Source organism: Capronia epimyces (assembly GCF_000585565.1).
Source record: "Capronia epimyces CBS 606.96 chromosome Unknown aczIQ-supercont1.2, whole genome shotgun sequence".
Lineage (NCBI taxonomy): Eukaryota > Fungi > Ascomycota > Eurotiomycetes > Chaetothyriales > Herpotrichiellaceae > Capronia > Capronia epimyces.
Window position 1 is genome coordinate 2930677 of NW_006912905.1, and position 12483 is coordinate 2943159.

General features: G+C 54.0%; 6 protein-coding genes across 6 annotated transcripts; 4 read left to right on the plus strand and 2 right to left on the minus strand.

Moving 5' to 3' along the window:
• Positions 1-393: 393 nt before the first annotated feature.
• Positions 394-1766, plus strand: A1O3_02858 (uncharacterized protein; the record flags this gene model as incomplete). The annotated part of the gene is made up of 2 exons (XM_007732998.1): positions 394-774; positions 864-1766. 2 exons carry the CDS (start codon positions 394-396, stop codon positions 1764-1766), a joined length of 1284 nt encoding a protein of 427 aa, XP_007731188.1.
• An 835-nt stretch (positions 1767-2601) lies between these two features.
• A1O3_02859 (cystathionine gamma-synthase) lies at positions 2602-4500 on the plus strand (the record flags this gene model as incomplete). The annotated part of the gene is made up of 1 exon (XM_007732999.1): positions 2602-4500. One exon carries the CDS (start codon positions 2602-2604, stop codon positions 4498-4500), a length of 1899 nt encoding a protein of 632 aa, XP_007731189.1.
• A 1725-nt stretch (positions 4501-6225) lies between these two features.
• On the minus strand, positions 6226-7365 carry A1O3_02860 (uncharacterized protein; the record flags this gene model as incomplete). The annotated part of the gene is made up of 1 exon (XM_007733000.1): positions 6226-7365. One exon carries the CDS (start codon positions 7363-7365, stop codon positions 6226-6228), a length of 1140 nt encoding a protein of 379 aa, XP_007731190.1.
• A 1282-nt stretch (positions 7366-8647) lies between these two features.
• A1O3_02861 (uncharacterized protein) lies at positions 8648-9253 on the plus strand (the record flags this gene model as incomplete). Its single annotated transcript, XM_007733001.1, has 1 exon — positions 8648-9253. The coding sequence occupies one exon, from the start codon at positions 8648-8650 to the stop codon at positions 9251-9253; it is 606 nt and encodes a 201-aa protein (XP_007731191.1).
• A 442-nt stretch (positions 9254-9695) lies between these two features.
• A1O3_02862 (cytosolic nonspecific dipeptidase) lies at positions 9696-11294 on the plus strand (the record flags this gene model as incomplete). The annotated part of the gene is made up of 4 exons (XM_007733002.1): positions 9696-9727; positions 9777-9808; positions 9866-9933; positions 9990-11294. 4 exons carry the CDS (start codon positions 9696-9698, stop codon positions 11292-11294), a joined length of 1437 nt encoding a protein of 478 aa, XP_007731192.1.
• A 457-nt stretch (positions 11295-11751) lies between these two features.
• Positions 11752-12459, minus strand: A1O3_02863 (protein-L-isoaspartate O-methyltransferase; the record flags this gene model as incomplete). The annotated part of the gene is made up of 1 exon (XM_007733003.1): positions 11752-12459. One exon carries the CDS (start codon positions 12457-12459, stop codon positions 11752-11754), a length of 708 nt encoding a protein of 235 aa, XP_007731193.1.
• Between the last annotated feature and the right edge of the window lie 24 nt (positions 12460-12483).

Sequence of the window (12483 nt, forward strand, 5' to 3'; positions counted from 1 at the left end):
TTGCAGCGCTCTGAGCGAGCGTCTCCTTGTTAAAGCGACACAAGAGATACAGACGTTCAAGGCTCGCAGCTCGGAACTTTTTTGATGCCAAGGCCTGGAAAAACTGCTTCTCGACCCATCCCAATGAGGAAGGCAGTCGTGCCGCCCTGTCATGGGGGACTTATAGCAATACGCTAGACTTAATATGGAATAGGTTTATCCAGCTACTTACTCTAGGTACTACATGTAGGTAGTACGGAGTACTCAGCACCAGCTCAGCAGGTAAGATCTCCCCCCGCTGAAGCTTGTGCCAGCCAAGCCCGTAAGACAGAAGGGTGGCGCGTTTCGTACACGCGCTATTATCACATCTTCCAAGATGCCAACTGTTGCACACATGTCAGTTTCAAGTTCGGGATGGACACTTCTATGATCCGGACTGTCCATCTGTGTTCGACGATGCTCAATCGCCGAGGCATCATATTGGCAGTCTCTGGATTGGTTGTATTTGCTCTTTTTGCATGGAACATCTCGGTCCGTGGGAGATCACTGTCCGTCTTCCAGCATGGCGTCGGTGTGGTGGGCCATAAGGACAGATTTGATGGGAAATGGAATTACACGAGAGACGCTGGAAACCTGTTGCTGGATTCAGAACAATGCGAACAGGCCTTCCCAGGGCTGTTTGAGGAAGTCGAACGACCTATGAAAGGGAGGGCGAAGTCACATATTACGGTTGACGAGATTGATTCCATTCCTAGACGAAATGGCTACGTTCGCGCCATGATTTTTGATCAACAGGTATGAATTCAACTCGGAACAGCCTCAGGGGGAATACCCATTCCTTCTGTATGAGTGGCTAGACATATCTAACACTTCGAATGATATAGCTCTATGTCATCGCAACAACAGGTGGGATCTATTCCCGTGAATTGGCGACACTCCACGCTCTACACCGGGCCATCATCTCTTCACCCGAACCTCTTCCCAACATAGAATTCGCTTTCAACACAGACGATCGCATCCCCTCGGTGCCCTTGTGGGGTTATGCCCGACGCAAGGAGGACACGAACATCTGGCTAATCCCTGATTTTGGCTTTTGGTCCTGGCCTGAGACCAAAGTTGGTACTATGCGAGAAGTTCAGCTGAAAGCTACATTGACCGAACAAGTCGACGGGTGGTCGTGGTCGACAAAGCTACCAAAACTCCTCTGGCGAGGTGCGACCATGGGCTTGGAACTGCGAGAGAAATTCCTTGAAGTCACCAAGGATAAACCTTGGGCGGATGTGAAAGCCTTGAAATGGAAGGACAACGATTCCATGGTCAACGATCTTAAATCCATGCCTGAACACTGCCAGTACAAGTATCTGGCTCACACCGAAGGGAATTCCTACTCTGGACGACTCAAGTACCTCCAAAGCTGCCAGTCCGTCGTGGTCGCGCATAAAATGGACTGGATCCAACACCACCACCCGCTCATGCGATCGAGTGGACCTCAGCAGAACTTTGTCGAAGTTAAACGCAACTATATGGACCTCGCAGAGAAGATTGCCTGGCTCGAGACGCACAACGAGGAGGCTGAAGCAATTGCTTCAAATAGCGTCCACCTGTTCCGGGAGCAGTATCTGACTCCTGCCGCCGAAGCGTGTTATTGGCGGAAGCTGATTCATGGCTGGGCCAGCGTGAGTTTCGAGCCTGAATTCTTTGAGATTGTGGATGGCAAGAAGATTTGGAGGGGCCTACCAGTGGAGTCGTTCATGTTGGAGCGAAGACTTGAGTGGGATCCCTATTGATTGTAAGAGGACTGCTGGATGTGCTGCGACGGAAGAGCTCTTTCGATGTGTACAGACAGCAGCTGCAAGCCCGGCAAGGACGGCAAAGCTGGCAAAGACAGAATGATACCCCCATACCTACATGTGTCATTACATCCCTCGGTGACAGGAAACGATGACTTGCACAACACCTGAAGCTGTACCTACTTGAGACTGCTAGCAGCTTCGAGGGAAGGCGGGTACAGTACTTCACTGCGGGGTGCGATAGCCAGTGGCCACTTCTATTTGGCCAAAGGCGTGTGCAGCTCAACATCTTGAACGACTTCAATGTTGCCCCTTTCAAGGAGTGAGCAACACCACGTGACCATCATCTCGGAGCCGGCGGGGTTTCCTCTTACGGACCCAAAATTTTTAAACCACTTTGGCACCACAACCAGGGGCATCACCAGGACCGAATGCTGGAGCTTGGTGGACGAGCTGCTTGATGGTTAGAACTCTCAGAGGATCTAGCTTGCATATACTCCGTATCGTGTTCCGTAGGCCAGTGCATGACCATATGTAGGTGCTCTGGGTGTGAAGCCTCTCGAGAATGATCTAAAATAGTGAATGCGCAAAAGAGGTCTAATCCCAACCCCAACCTCGATAAAGCGGCATCCCCGAGATCGGAAAAATTCTCACCCATGACTCTCGATCCAATTGTCATAGCCACTTCGACCACCTTGAGTGATCCGTATGAAGGGTGGATATACCATATACAGGACTCGGTACAGATATTGGTCTCAAGACTGACAGACTCTTGGGGTTACAATTTGGTCGGACGTACTGTCTTCTCACCATCATCACCACCACCACCATTATGCTCGCAGCAATCGGACAGCCGGTGCCCAACACAGAACACGCTGTGAGCGTGTCGCTGCCGTCATGGAGAAGCACGGTGGGCTATGAAGAAGGGGAGGAGTGGGTTGTGTCGAAGATGAAGACGGGCTACCCGCGGTTCTTCATCCACCTGATCATCCAGGAGCTGCAGAAGGAGATCTTAAAGCTGTACGGCCAGCCAGAAGAGAGTGTGATGCTGTTCCCGTCGGTCGCAACGGCGACGCTATGCCAGAGATTCCTCTACGACAAGGTTGACGGGCTGGACCGTGGGTTGGTGCGGATCCTGCAACTTCAGCCGGTGGTCAAGCAGAACACGAGTCGGGAAACGACCCTGTCTGGCCTGGTCTGCGTGTTTTTCCCCAAGGAGCACTTCAGCGTCGCCAAACAGGTCTGGCAGCATTCCGGCGACGGCATCTCCAGCCGGCGTGGGGAGTTCTGCCTGAAGGCGTTGAGAGACGGCATTCTACGACCCGTCGCCACGCCATCTACCTCCAACCCGTTGTCGTCGAAACCGAAACACGACGATCTCTATATCAAGGGCCCGCGGCGATATCATAATCGGCCGGCGTCGCGGAACGGCCTCATCCATGACTCCCCTACTACCTCCACGACGACCACGACAGCATCCAGTCCGACGGTGACCGAGCCTACGGGCTTCCCACATCAGGCTAGCAGCATTCTGGCCGATGCCGACGTGGAGGACAAGGATCACGCTCAATTCGTGGAGGAGCGGTTTGGGCGGAATCTCAGCATCAAGTTGGCGACCCAGGCGAAGCTGGCCATCCGACGCCGAATCAGCGGCTGTCTGACGGACGACTCGGAACTCGACCAAGCACTGGCCAGCTCGCCCGGCGACTGCAGCGGGCGGCAACGCGGTCTGTCAGAGGACGACGTGTACCTGTACCCGACGGGCATGTCGTCGATCTTCAACGCGCACCGGATCCTGCTGGCCAACGCGGCCGCCAAGGGCCAGGAGCCGCGGCGGAGCATCTGCTTTGGGTTCCCGTACATCGACACGCTAAAGATTTTGCAGAAATGGGGGCCCGGGTGTGAGTTCTACGGCTTCGGCAGCGCGGCGTGCTTGGACGACCTGGAACGGCGACTGGAATCCGGCGAGCGGTTTCTAGCCCTGTTCACCGAATTCCCCAGTAACCCGCTGCTCAACTCGCCGGACCTGGTGCGCATCCGGCGGCTGGCGGACAAGTACGGGTTCGCGGTGGTGGTGGACGAGACGGTGGGCAACTACATCAACACGGACGTGCTGAGCCACGCCGACATCGTGGCCAGCAGCCTGACCAAGGTGTTCAGCGGCGACAGCAACGTCATGGGCGGCAGCGCCATGCTCAACCCGCAGAGCCCGTGGTACGCCGAGCTCAAGGCCACCATGGCGCGCGAGTACGAGGACAACTACTGGGCCGAGGACGCGGTGTTTATGGAACGCAACTCGCGCGACTTCATCTCGCGCAACGCCCGCATCAACTCCACCACCGAGGCCATCGCCGCCACCCTGAAAGCCTGCCCTATGATCAAGGAGGTCTACTATCCCAAATACAGTCCGTCGCGCCCCAACTACGACGCCTGCCGCACCCCGAACGGCGGCTACGGCGGCCTGCTCTCCGTCGCCTTCCAACACCCGGAACAGGCCGTCGCCTTTTTCGACGCCCTCGAGGTCCAGAAGGGCCCGAGTCTGGGCACGAACTTCACCCTCGCCTGTCCTTATGCCGTGCTCGCCCATTATGTCGAACTGCCGTGGGTGGCCAGCTGGGGCATTGACCCGGATATCGTCCGACTGAGTGTTGGCCTGGAAGAGCCCGACGATCTGACGGGGAGGATTGAGAGGGCTCTGAAGGCGGCTGAGTTGGCCAAGGGAGAGAAATAAATAAATATCTCTCTCTGTATATAAAAAGGCGTTGGTGGAGAAATGAAAGACCATGTTGAGCACCGTACTACGGAGATATAAACAGAGGGTTGATGGAGAAATGAAAAGACCATGTTGAGCACGTTACTACGGAGATATGAAAAATGAAAAGCCGACGTTGAGCACCCTACTACGGAGATATGAAAAGAGTGTCGACGGAGAAATGAAAAGACCATGTTGAGCACCCTACCCTGCAGATCTGAAAAGACGGTCGACCTTGAAGGCTGTTGAGGACGCCCAGAAAGGGCGCTCGGATTGCCACCAGGAACACTACGCTACGACTTCGACGCCTGACGAGAAAAGCCCACCTGTTCAGATCCAGATGTCTAGGCACCTAGAAGAGAAGAGACTCTAGGATGAGCCAGATGTAGGCACCTAGAATGAGTCAGATGTCTAGGCACCTAGAAGAGAGAAGACTCTAGAATGAGGAGGGAGACTCAAAGGAGACTGTGGGTCGGGGTCGAAATTTTGCTGTTCAACTCAGCGGACTTACCCCCAGCCTACCAAACAAGTCAACAGATCATTTTATTTCCTTTCATTGATATCCTAGCGTGTAAGCAAACAGATGATTTGATTTCGTTTTCGTTTCGTTTCATTGATATCCTGGCGTGTAGTTTTCATTTCGTTTCATTGATATCCTGGCGTGTAGTTTTCATTTCGTTTCATTGATATCCTGGCGTGTAGTTTTCATTTCGTTTCATTGATATCCTAGCGTGTAGTATGATCCTACTGAGCGAGGCGAAGTAGTATATATTGCAAATTTCGTATCAGTCAAAGAGTCAAAGGAAAAGGAGTCAAGACTTTTGCCTTTTGAGCGCTAGAGACGTAGCCAGGATCTATCTACCTTTCCGTACTGCAGCAGTGTACTATACTGTACCCGACCTGGTGCTTCTATTCTGCAGCAATCAATACTGACCACTAGGTATAAGACGTTGCCATCTCCCCCCCTCTCTCTCTGCCCTCCCGCTAGGCGTTCTAAGCCCCCCATGAAGATGTTGGCTCTCCAGTTGAGAGACTACATACGTCTGAGACCGAATCCTGTATTTTTTTGGTAGTGGTTGTCGAGGCGAGATCAGATGAGATATATCAGAGGAACGGATCGAAAAGAGGAGAATCTTCTTAGAGGATACCATTCCAATCCAATGGAGATCGGAGGCAGCCTGAAGTCGTGCAGTGGAAAGAGTAGACTGTGAGCTCAGAACTGGCGAGGACAGCGAGAACGGCGAGGGCGAAAGTCGGAAGGAGGACGGTTTTCACCCGCGGCGGATGCCTGGTGAGCGCCAGGGTGAGATAGATGAGCCGGTAGGAATTGTGCTCGTCTTTACCTGTCAAGTGCAACAGCTAATTCACGGGCATAGGCAACTGTTAGACAAGCGACACCAAGTACTCCGTATAGAGCGAAAAAGGTAAGCATGACAATAGAAAACAAAATCTCATAGGCCAGCAACGATGGTATCTAGTATATTGAGGCCAAGAGCCTTACCAGACAACTTCAAGGCCGTCTCCAAGATTCACCCGGATTCGCTGGAAGAAATCAAGATCACTCTCGCTCAAAATGGACGCCATCCCAACTGTTCATGACATGCGCCTGCGTAAATCATGTCGCTCATCCATATGCCCTGTGATAATTCCCCCAACCTCTTCTTCACAGGTCAATCCCTATCTACCCCGTCATGGTCGAAATCCTTATCGGAACGGGCGATCAAGATAAGTCCCATCATCGTTGCCCACCGCGCTGCCCGGCGCACTGCGGAAATGACTCAAATCTCCACTGCCGGTTCTTCGCAGCGCCTGACTCATTGTTTCGATGTTGACCTCACTGCCAAGCGCCAATGGAGAGCTCTGTCCTGGCAATGGACTTCCAGTTCCTCGTGGTCCACGGTTGGGTGATTGTTCCAATCCTTTCAAGGACGCGGTCACGCTCGTCGGTGGAGAAGTTCCAAACGCCCCCGAGGACGTAGGGGATCGAATGGGCGATGGCGACCGCGGGGGAGCAAGAGACGGATGCCCTGACAAGTGTGCCGAGTCGCGTCGAGGGTCGGCCACGCCCAACTCCTGCTCGCCGTGGACAACGTCGGCAAAGGAAATAAAACTCAATCGGCGGACGTCGCCCGATTCGAAGGAGCCAAACGTAGATACATTGTCCGGATCGTGTCGGTGTCCTGGTGGTGAAGGGGACTCATCCACTACAGAAGATGCCAGCGATTGCTCGGCTCCTAGACCTGTAATGGTGGCGGCCGCAGATTGATGTGTAGCATGTGTCACGATCTCCACAGAGTCAGGATCTAGCTTGTTGTTGGTAATGGCCTCTGCAGACGCATCGAGTGCTGGCGCAATGTGATTCTCCATGATGACATGAGAGGGTAGATGCGGAGAAGTCTCTGGAGGCAAGACGTCTTCCTGGACATTCCGTTCAAAGATCATGGACGATGCCGGTGACTGGGGTCTTGGAGAGGTGTTGTGCACTCCATAGCCGGGAGACCCAGGCCGCCCATATGAGTGAACCAGGGAACCTCGGTGCGGTGATGCTGATCCGCCGGGAGATGCTGGACTGATCCCGACTGATGGGCTGACAGTGGAAGCTCTGATTTTGGGAGAAATAGGAGCCTTGCCCTTTGCTTGCTTCGTGTCCTCTTCCTGCTTCTTGCCAAATTTCCAAAAATCTCGCTTTCGCGGCTTGGTTGATGTCTCATCGCCTACCGGCTGGGATGTTGGCCCTGCATTGGAACTTCCCAGAGCATTTCTCAGCAGGGGTGAAGCGGAGTCTTTCGATGCGGTGCTCGGGGTAATGACTTTGTCGTTGGTGGAGGGGTTTTCAAGTGACATGCTGTTAGCCCGACCTTTTTCCACTTTCAAGATCTGATGAACTCGGGAACACTCGTGCGGGTTAAGCTGAAAAGGTGCACCAGAGACAACAAGCTCGGGTTAGAGGGACAGCTGGCTGCACGGCATAGCGTAGAGGATGGCAATATAGGTGGTGAGGTGTATGGTTGAACGTGTCAAGAAAGCCACCGCGGATTGAACGAAATTGGTAACCTCCTACATGCGCTCGGCCACAGAGATCGCAGCGCAGGCAGCAGGTGAGGTCTTCTTGAGGCTCGTCAGTGGAAGAAGCGGATATATGCGAATTGTCAGATCGCAACGAACAGAGCTTCTTTTCGTTCTCGTGACAACAAGAGAACGACGTCGATGGCCTGTGCAACCAAGGGGATGTCAGAATTGAAGGTCGATCGGGTGGTCTGTGATATGTGAAGGGAACAAGGAGGAGGGTGCAGGAGGAGCAGGTGGTAGTTCAACGACTGTGCTGGACTGTGCTGGACTGTGCTGGCCAGGGATCAATCAATTCAGCAAATCAACCAGGACAGCGAGCCGTTGTCTGTGACCTAACAGAGGAGGGCGCAGTCAGAGGTGTAGGGAAGTGTTGCAGCTATCTGTTACCTAGTAGAATGGGCCGGCACAGGCTGCGCCCACGATAGAGGCGAGCGAGGGGCTTAGGGGCTTAGGGGCGAAGGAGGCCAATAAGCACCAGTGCCATTATGTTACCGAGACTGTCTCAGGGACGCGTTGCATTGCATTCTAGACTGGATGCTATTCTGGTGCTGGCACCTGCTGGTCTTGTGACTGGTGACGAGGCCCAATTCCCAGCCGGCAACTCTGCCGAACCTGCCTGCAGGCATTATTTTATGCCTGCCCGACGCTCTGCTGTAGGGAGTACGACTAGTACTACGGAGTACTAGCACCAATGTTCCCATGCCAAGACGAGCCACAAGCCTGCTGCCATTCAACTGGCGCCCGAGTTCTGGCCCTGCGATCAATTCCTCTATGCTCTGGCTGATCCTGTCACTTCAATTCCGTTGCAGCTAATTACTTTTTTGTTGGATTTGGAGCTTGCGGTTCCTTTCGAAAAGAGCTGCGCTCTGTGCGGAATATAGTACCGTCACGTACTACCGTTGGAAGCAAGCTTGCTCGCACCTACAGTCTTCCTGGGAAAGGAGCAATTGTGACCGTCCGAATTTGCGACAGGCGTTGCAATTGTCCAACCTACCAGACCTTCATCCACTGCCAGCCGCACTGTATTCACGGCGATCAAAGCCTGCACTGTCTCAACATGCAGTCTACAACCCTTCTTTCGCCGCCTACGGCGTCCTCACGCTTCTACAAGCTTTGCGCGCAAATCCTACAGCCGTCATTCCGCCGCCATCAATCATCCTACCGGCGAGCACGGTCTAAGCTTAATATCAAACCCGACGCCTCTTTCTTGCCGTCGAAGACGGAACAACATGACCACATCATTTACAACCCTCCTCCGAGTATGCCCAACATCTACCATACGCCGAATATATTCCTCCCGAACAATGATCGAAGAAAAGTAATTCCAGATCCCGAGACAAGACAGCTACAATTACAGCTCAGCCATGAGCTTCCTGCATTGAAGGGGCAGAGAGAAAAGAGATACCACCTTACAGAAAAGGACGTGGAAGAAATGAGAGAACTCCGAAAAACAGACCCGACGCAATGGACGGTGAATCGGTTGGCCAAGAAGTTTGACTGCTCTCCGGTATTTGCCATATTTGTGACCGAAGGACTTGCAAAAGAGAAAGGTGAACAACAGAAATTGGTGACGAAGATTGTAAAGTCACGATGGGGCACAAAGAGAAGAGAGGCACGCGAGGATCGAGAACTGAGAAAGGAGCGGTGGTACAGAGACGAGTAATGTCTGCCCAACATGGAGAACATTGTAGGATATATAGAGGTATTAGAAACTGTACAGCTTTAGCTATAGCTATCCGCTGCCAGATTAGTCGTGGCTGAGTAGCTGTTCGATCTGTACTCCGTACGGAGTACAATCCTGTGTTCGGAGATGGTCCACCTACTCGATCGGTCGTCGGATTTTGCCCGTTGATATCATACAATAATAATATCAGTACGTGGTACTAAACCACTTACTTGCTCCAAAGCACGACTTACCGCACATAAGCGCTTGATAACGCATGTTCCCGCCATCTTGTACCACTCGCCTTAGTTCCAAGGGCTTGACCACCTTGTTCAAACAGTTTGCTGCGCCGAACCCTGCAATTCCACGAGGCTTTCCGTATCTGCGCCCATTCAAGACTGTTCCAATCCGATCCTACTACGGTTATATCTCCGACGACAAGATGGCACCACAATTAGAGCCGTATTTCAAGAAGTACGATTACTCAAGTCCTGTGCCGTGTATCTTTACTGATTGATTGTAGGGTGGACGAGTTGGCCGATTCATTCATTGACCGTAAGCCTGTCATGGCCATGTCCAACGAAAGCGGGAGTTACTGACGACAACCACCAGGCCTGAGGAAGGCGGTTGCGATTCCGTCAGTGTCCGCAGACGATGACAAGAGAAAGGATGTGGTGCGAGTATGATACAACAGAAGAAATTCGTACTAAGGCAAGATGACTGAAGAGCTTTGCAGATGGGACAATTTCTCGCTTCTGAGCTCGAGGCTCTAGGCGCAGAGGTTCAGCAGCGACCGCTGGGGAAACAACCGGGCAAGGAGCATCTCGACCTCCCGCCTGTGGTTATTGCGCGCTACGGCAATGATAAGAACAAACGCACCATCCTCGTCTACGGGCACTACGACGTGCAGCCTGCGCTGCTTGAAGATGGCTGGGCAACCGAACCGTTCGAATTGACCATCGACGACAAGGACCGGATGTACGGGCGTGGCAGCACCGACGACAAAGGACCCGTTTTGGGGTGGCTCAACGCCATTGAAGCACATCAAAAGGCCGGCGTCGAGTTCCCCGTCAACCTGCTCTGCTGCTTCGAGGGTATGGAGGAGTACGGCTCCGAGGGCTTGGACGACTTCATCAACGCAGAAGCGAAGAAGTTCTTCAAAGACGCCGATGCCGTCTGCATCTCGGACAACTACTGGCTAGGGACCGAAAAGCCATGTCTCACGTACGGTCTGCGCGGATGCAACTACTATTCGGTCTCCATCTCGGGACCAGGCCAGGACCTTCACTCGGGCGTGTTCGGCGGGACTGCCCACGAGCCCATGACCGACTTGGTCAACGTTCTCAGCAAATTGGTGGACTCAAAGGGCAAGATCCTGATCCCGGGGATCAACGAAATGGTCGCGCCTCTGACGGAGGAGGAAAAGGCGCTGTACGGGCCGATTGCGTACACGACTGAGAACCTATACGAGTCGTTGGGTAGCAAGGCGGCCATCTTTGACGACAAGGAGCGCATCTTGATGGCACGCTGGCGGTACCCATCCCTCTCGATCCACGGAGTTGAGGGCGCATTTTCGGCCGGCGGCGCCAAAACCGTCATTCCAGCCAAAGTCATCGGCAAGTTCTCCATCCGCACCGTGCCGGACATGGACTCGGCCAAGGTCAACGAGGCCGTGTACAAGTACGTCAAGGAAGAGTTTGCGAAGCTCGGCTCCAAGAACAAACTCGACATCTACTGCCAGCACGACGGCAAATGGTGGGTGGCCAGCCCCAAGCACTGGAACTTCACCGCCGCCAGCAAGGCGGTCAAGGAGGTCTTTGGCGTCGAGCCGGACATGACTCGCGAGGGTGGCAGCATTCCCGTCACTATTACCTTCGAGCAGGCCACGGGCAAGAACGTCTTGTTGCTGCCCATGGGCAGCAGCACCGACGCCGCTCACAGTATCAACGAGAAACTCGATCGCCGGAACTACATCGAGGGCATCAAACTCTTGGGCGCCTATTTGCACTACGTTGCTGAAGAGCCCATCGTGGAAGCCTGAACTCATGAATCACGGCTATGATCGATGAGGCAATGTGGTGAGGGACGGATATGAGGATGAGATATTAGATTTGTGCGAGAATTCATCAGTAGAAATAGTCCGATTGTCAGTCCCTGGCAACGATTTGTACTGGCCGATTTGTGTGTGCAGATCGGGTCGTACAAACTTTTACTTGTTACCTAGCCCGGCGATTTCAACGCCCCAGCATGTCCGCTCGTGTTTTGTTGTCGTCTCAAAGACCAGGCGGAGTACCATCCATGCCCAACTCCCCCGGAAAAAAAAAGGCCCATTTCGCTCCAAGCATGGATTCCACACACACAAGATAGAAGTAAACTCTGGGTATCCCAGTGGCAAATCAGATTTGACCAAGGTCGTGGACGGATTATCCATCAGGACGAGTGTTTTGTCGTTTTCTGTTGAGGAGAATGCTCCACCACCTCCGCCACATATGTGACCGTCACTTGGGGGCATCGGTCAGCGGGACGTAGCGCACGCCCATGTCTCTCTTCTTGGACACATTGCCGTTGTGATCCTTGTCGACGACCCAGATCCACTGGCTACCCCAGCCATCAGGGTCTTCGACGGGAATGAACATTCTGCCGGGGCTCTTGAGCTGGTCGATGAGGGACTGGTGCAGTTCGCGGGCGGCGGCTCCGACGTGAATGGCGTCGTAGGGCCCTGCCTCGGCGTAGCCCTTGCGCCCGTCACCGACGACCAACTCGAGCTTGCCCGTGTCCAGCAACCGCCGTCCTTCCTCGCTCCGGCGGATGTTTTGTCTAGCCAAGTCGACCAGGCCTTGGATATGATCGATGCCCACCACCTTGCCGGCCCCGCCGCCGTCGGGTCCACAGACCAGATTGGCCAGGACGTGCGTGAGGTATCCGCTGCCGCTTCCAATGTCGAGCACGCGCGCGTCCTTGTTCTCCGGCAAGTATTCCAGCAGGTTCTCGCACGCCGACGCGTGCATGTGCGGGGCGGAGATGGTCGCGCTGAAGCCGATCGATTGCGGCGAGTCTTCGTACGCGGCCAGCGGCGACGATGGGCAGTAATGCGCCCGGTCTACGGACGACATGGCATCGCGCACGCGAGGAGACGTGATCAGCCCCGCGGAGAACAGGTTGCTCACCAGTTCGGCGTTGGTCCGGCCGGAACAGCGCCAGGCCATGGTTGCGGTGGCGGTTGCGGTTGT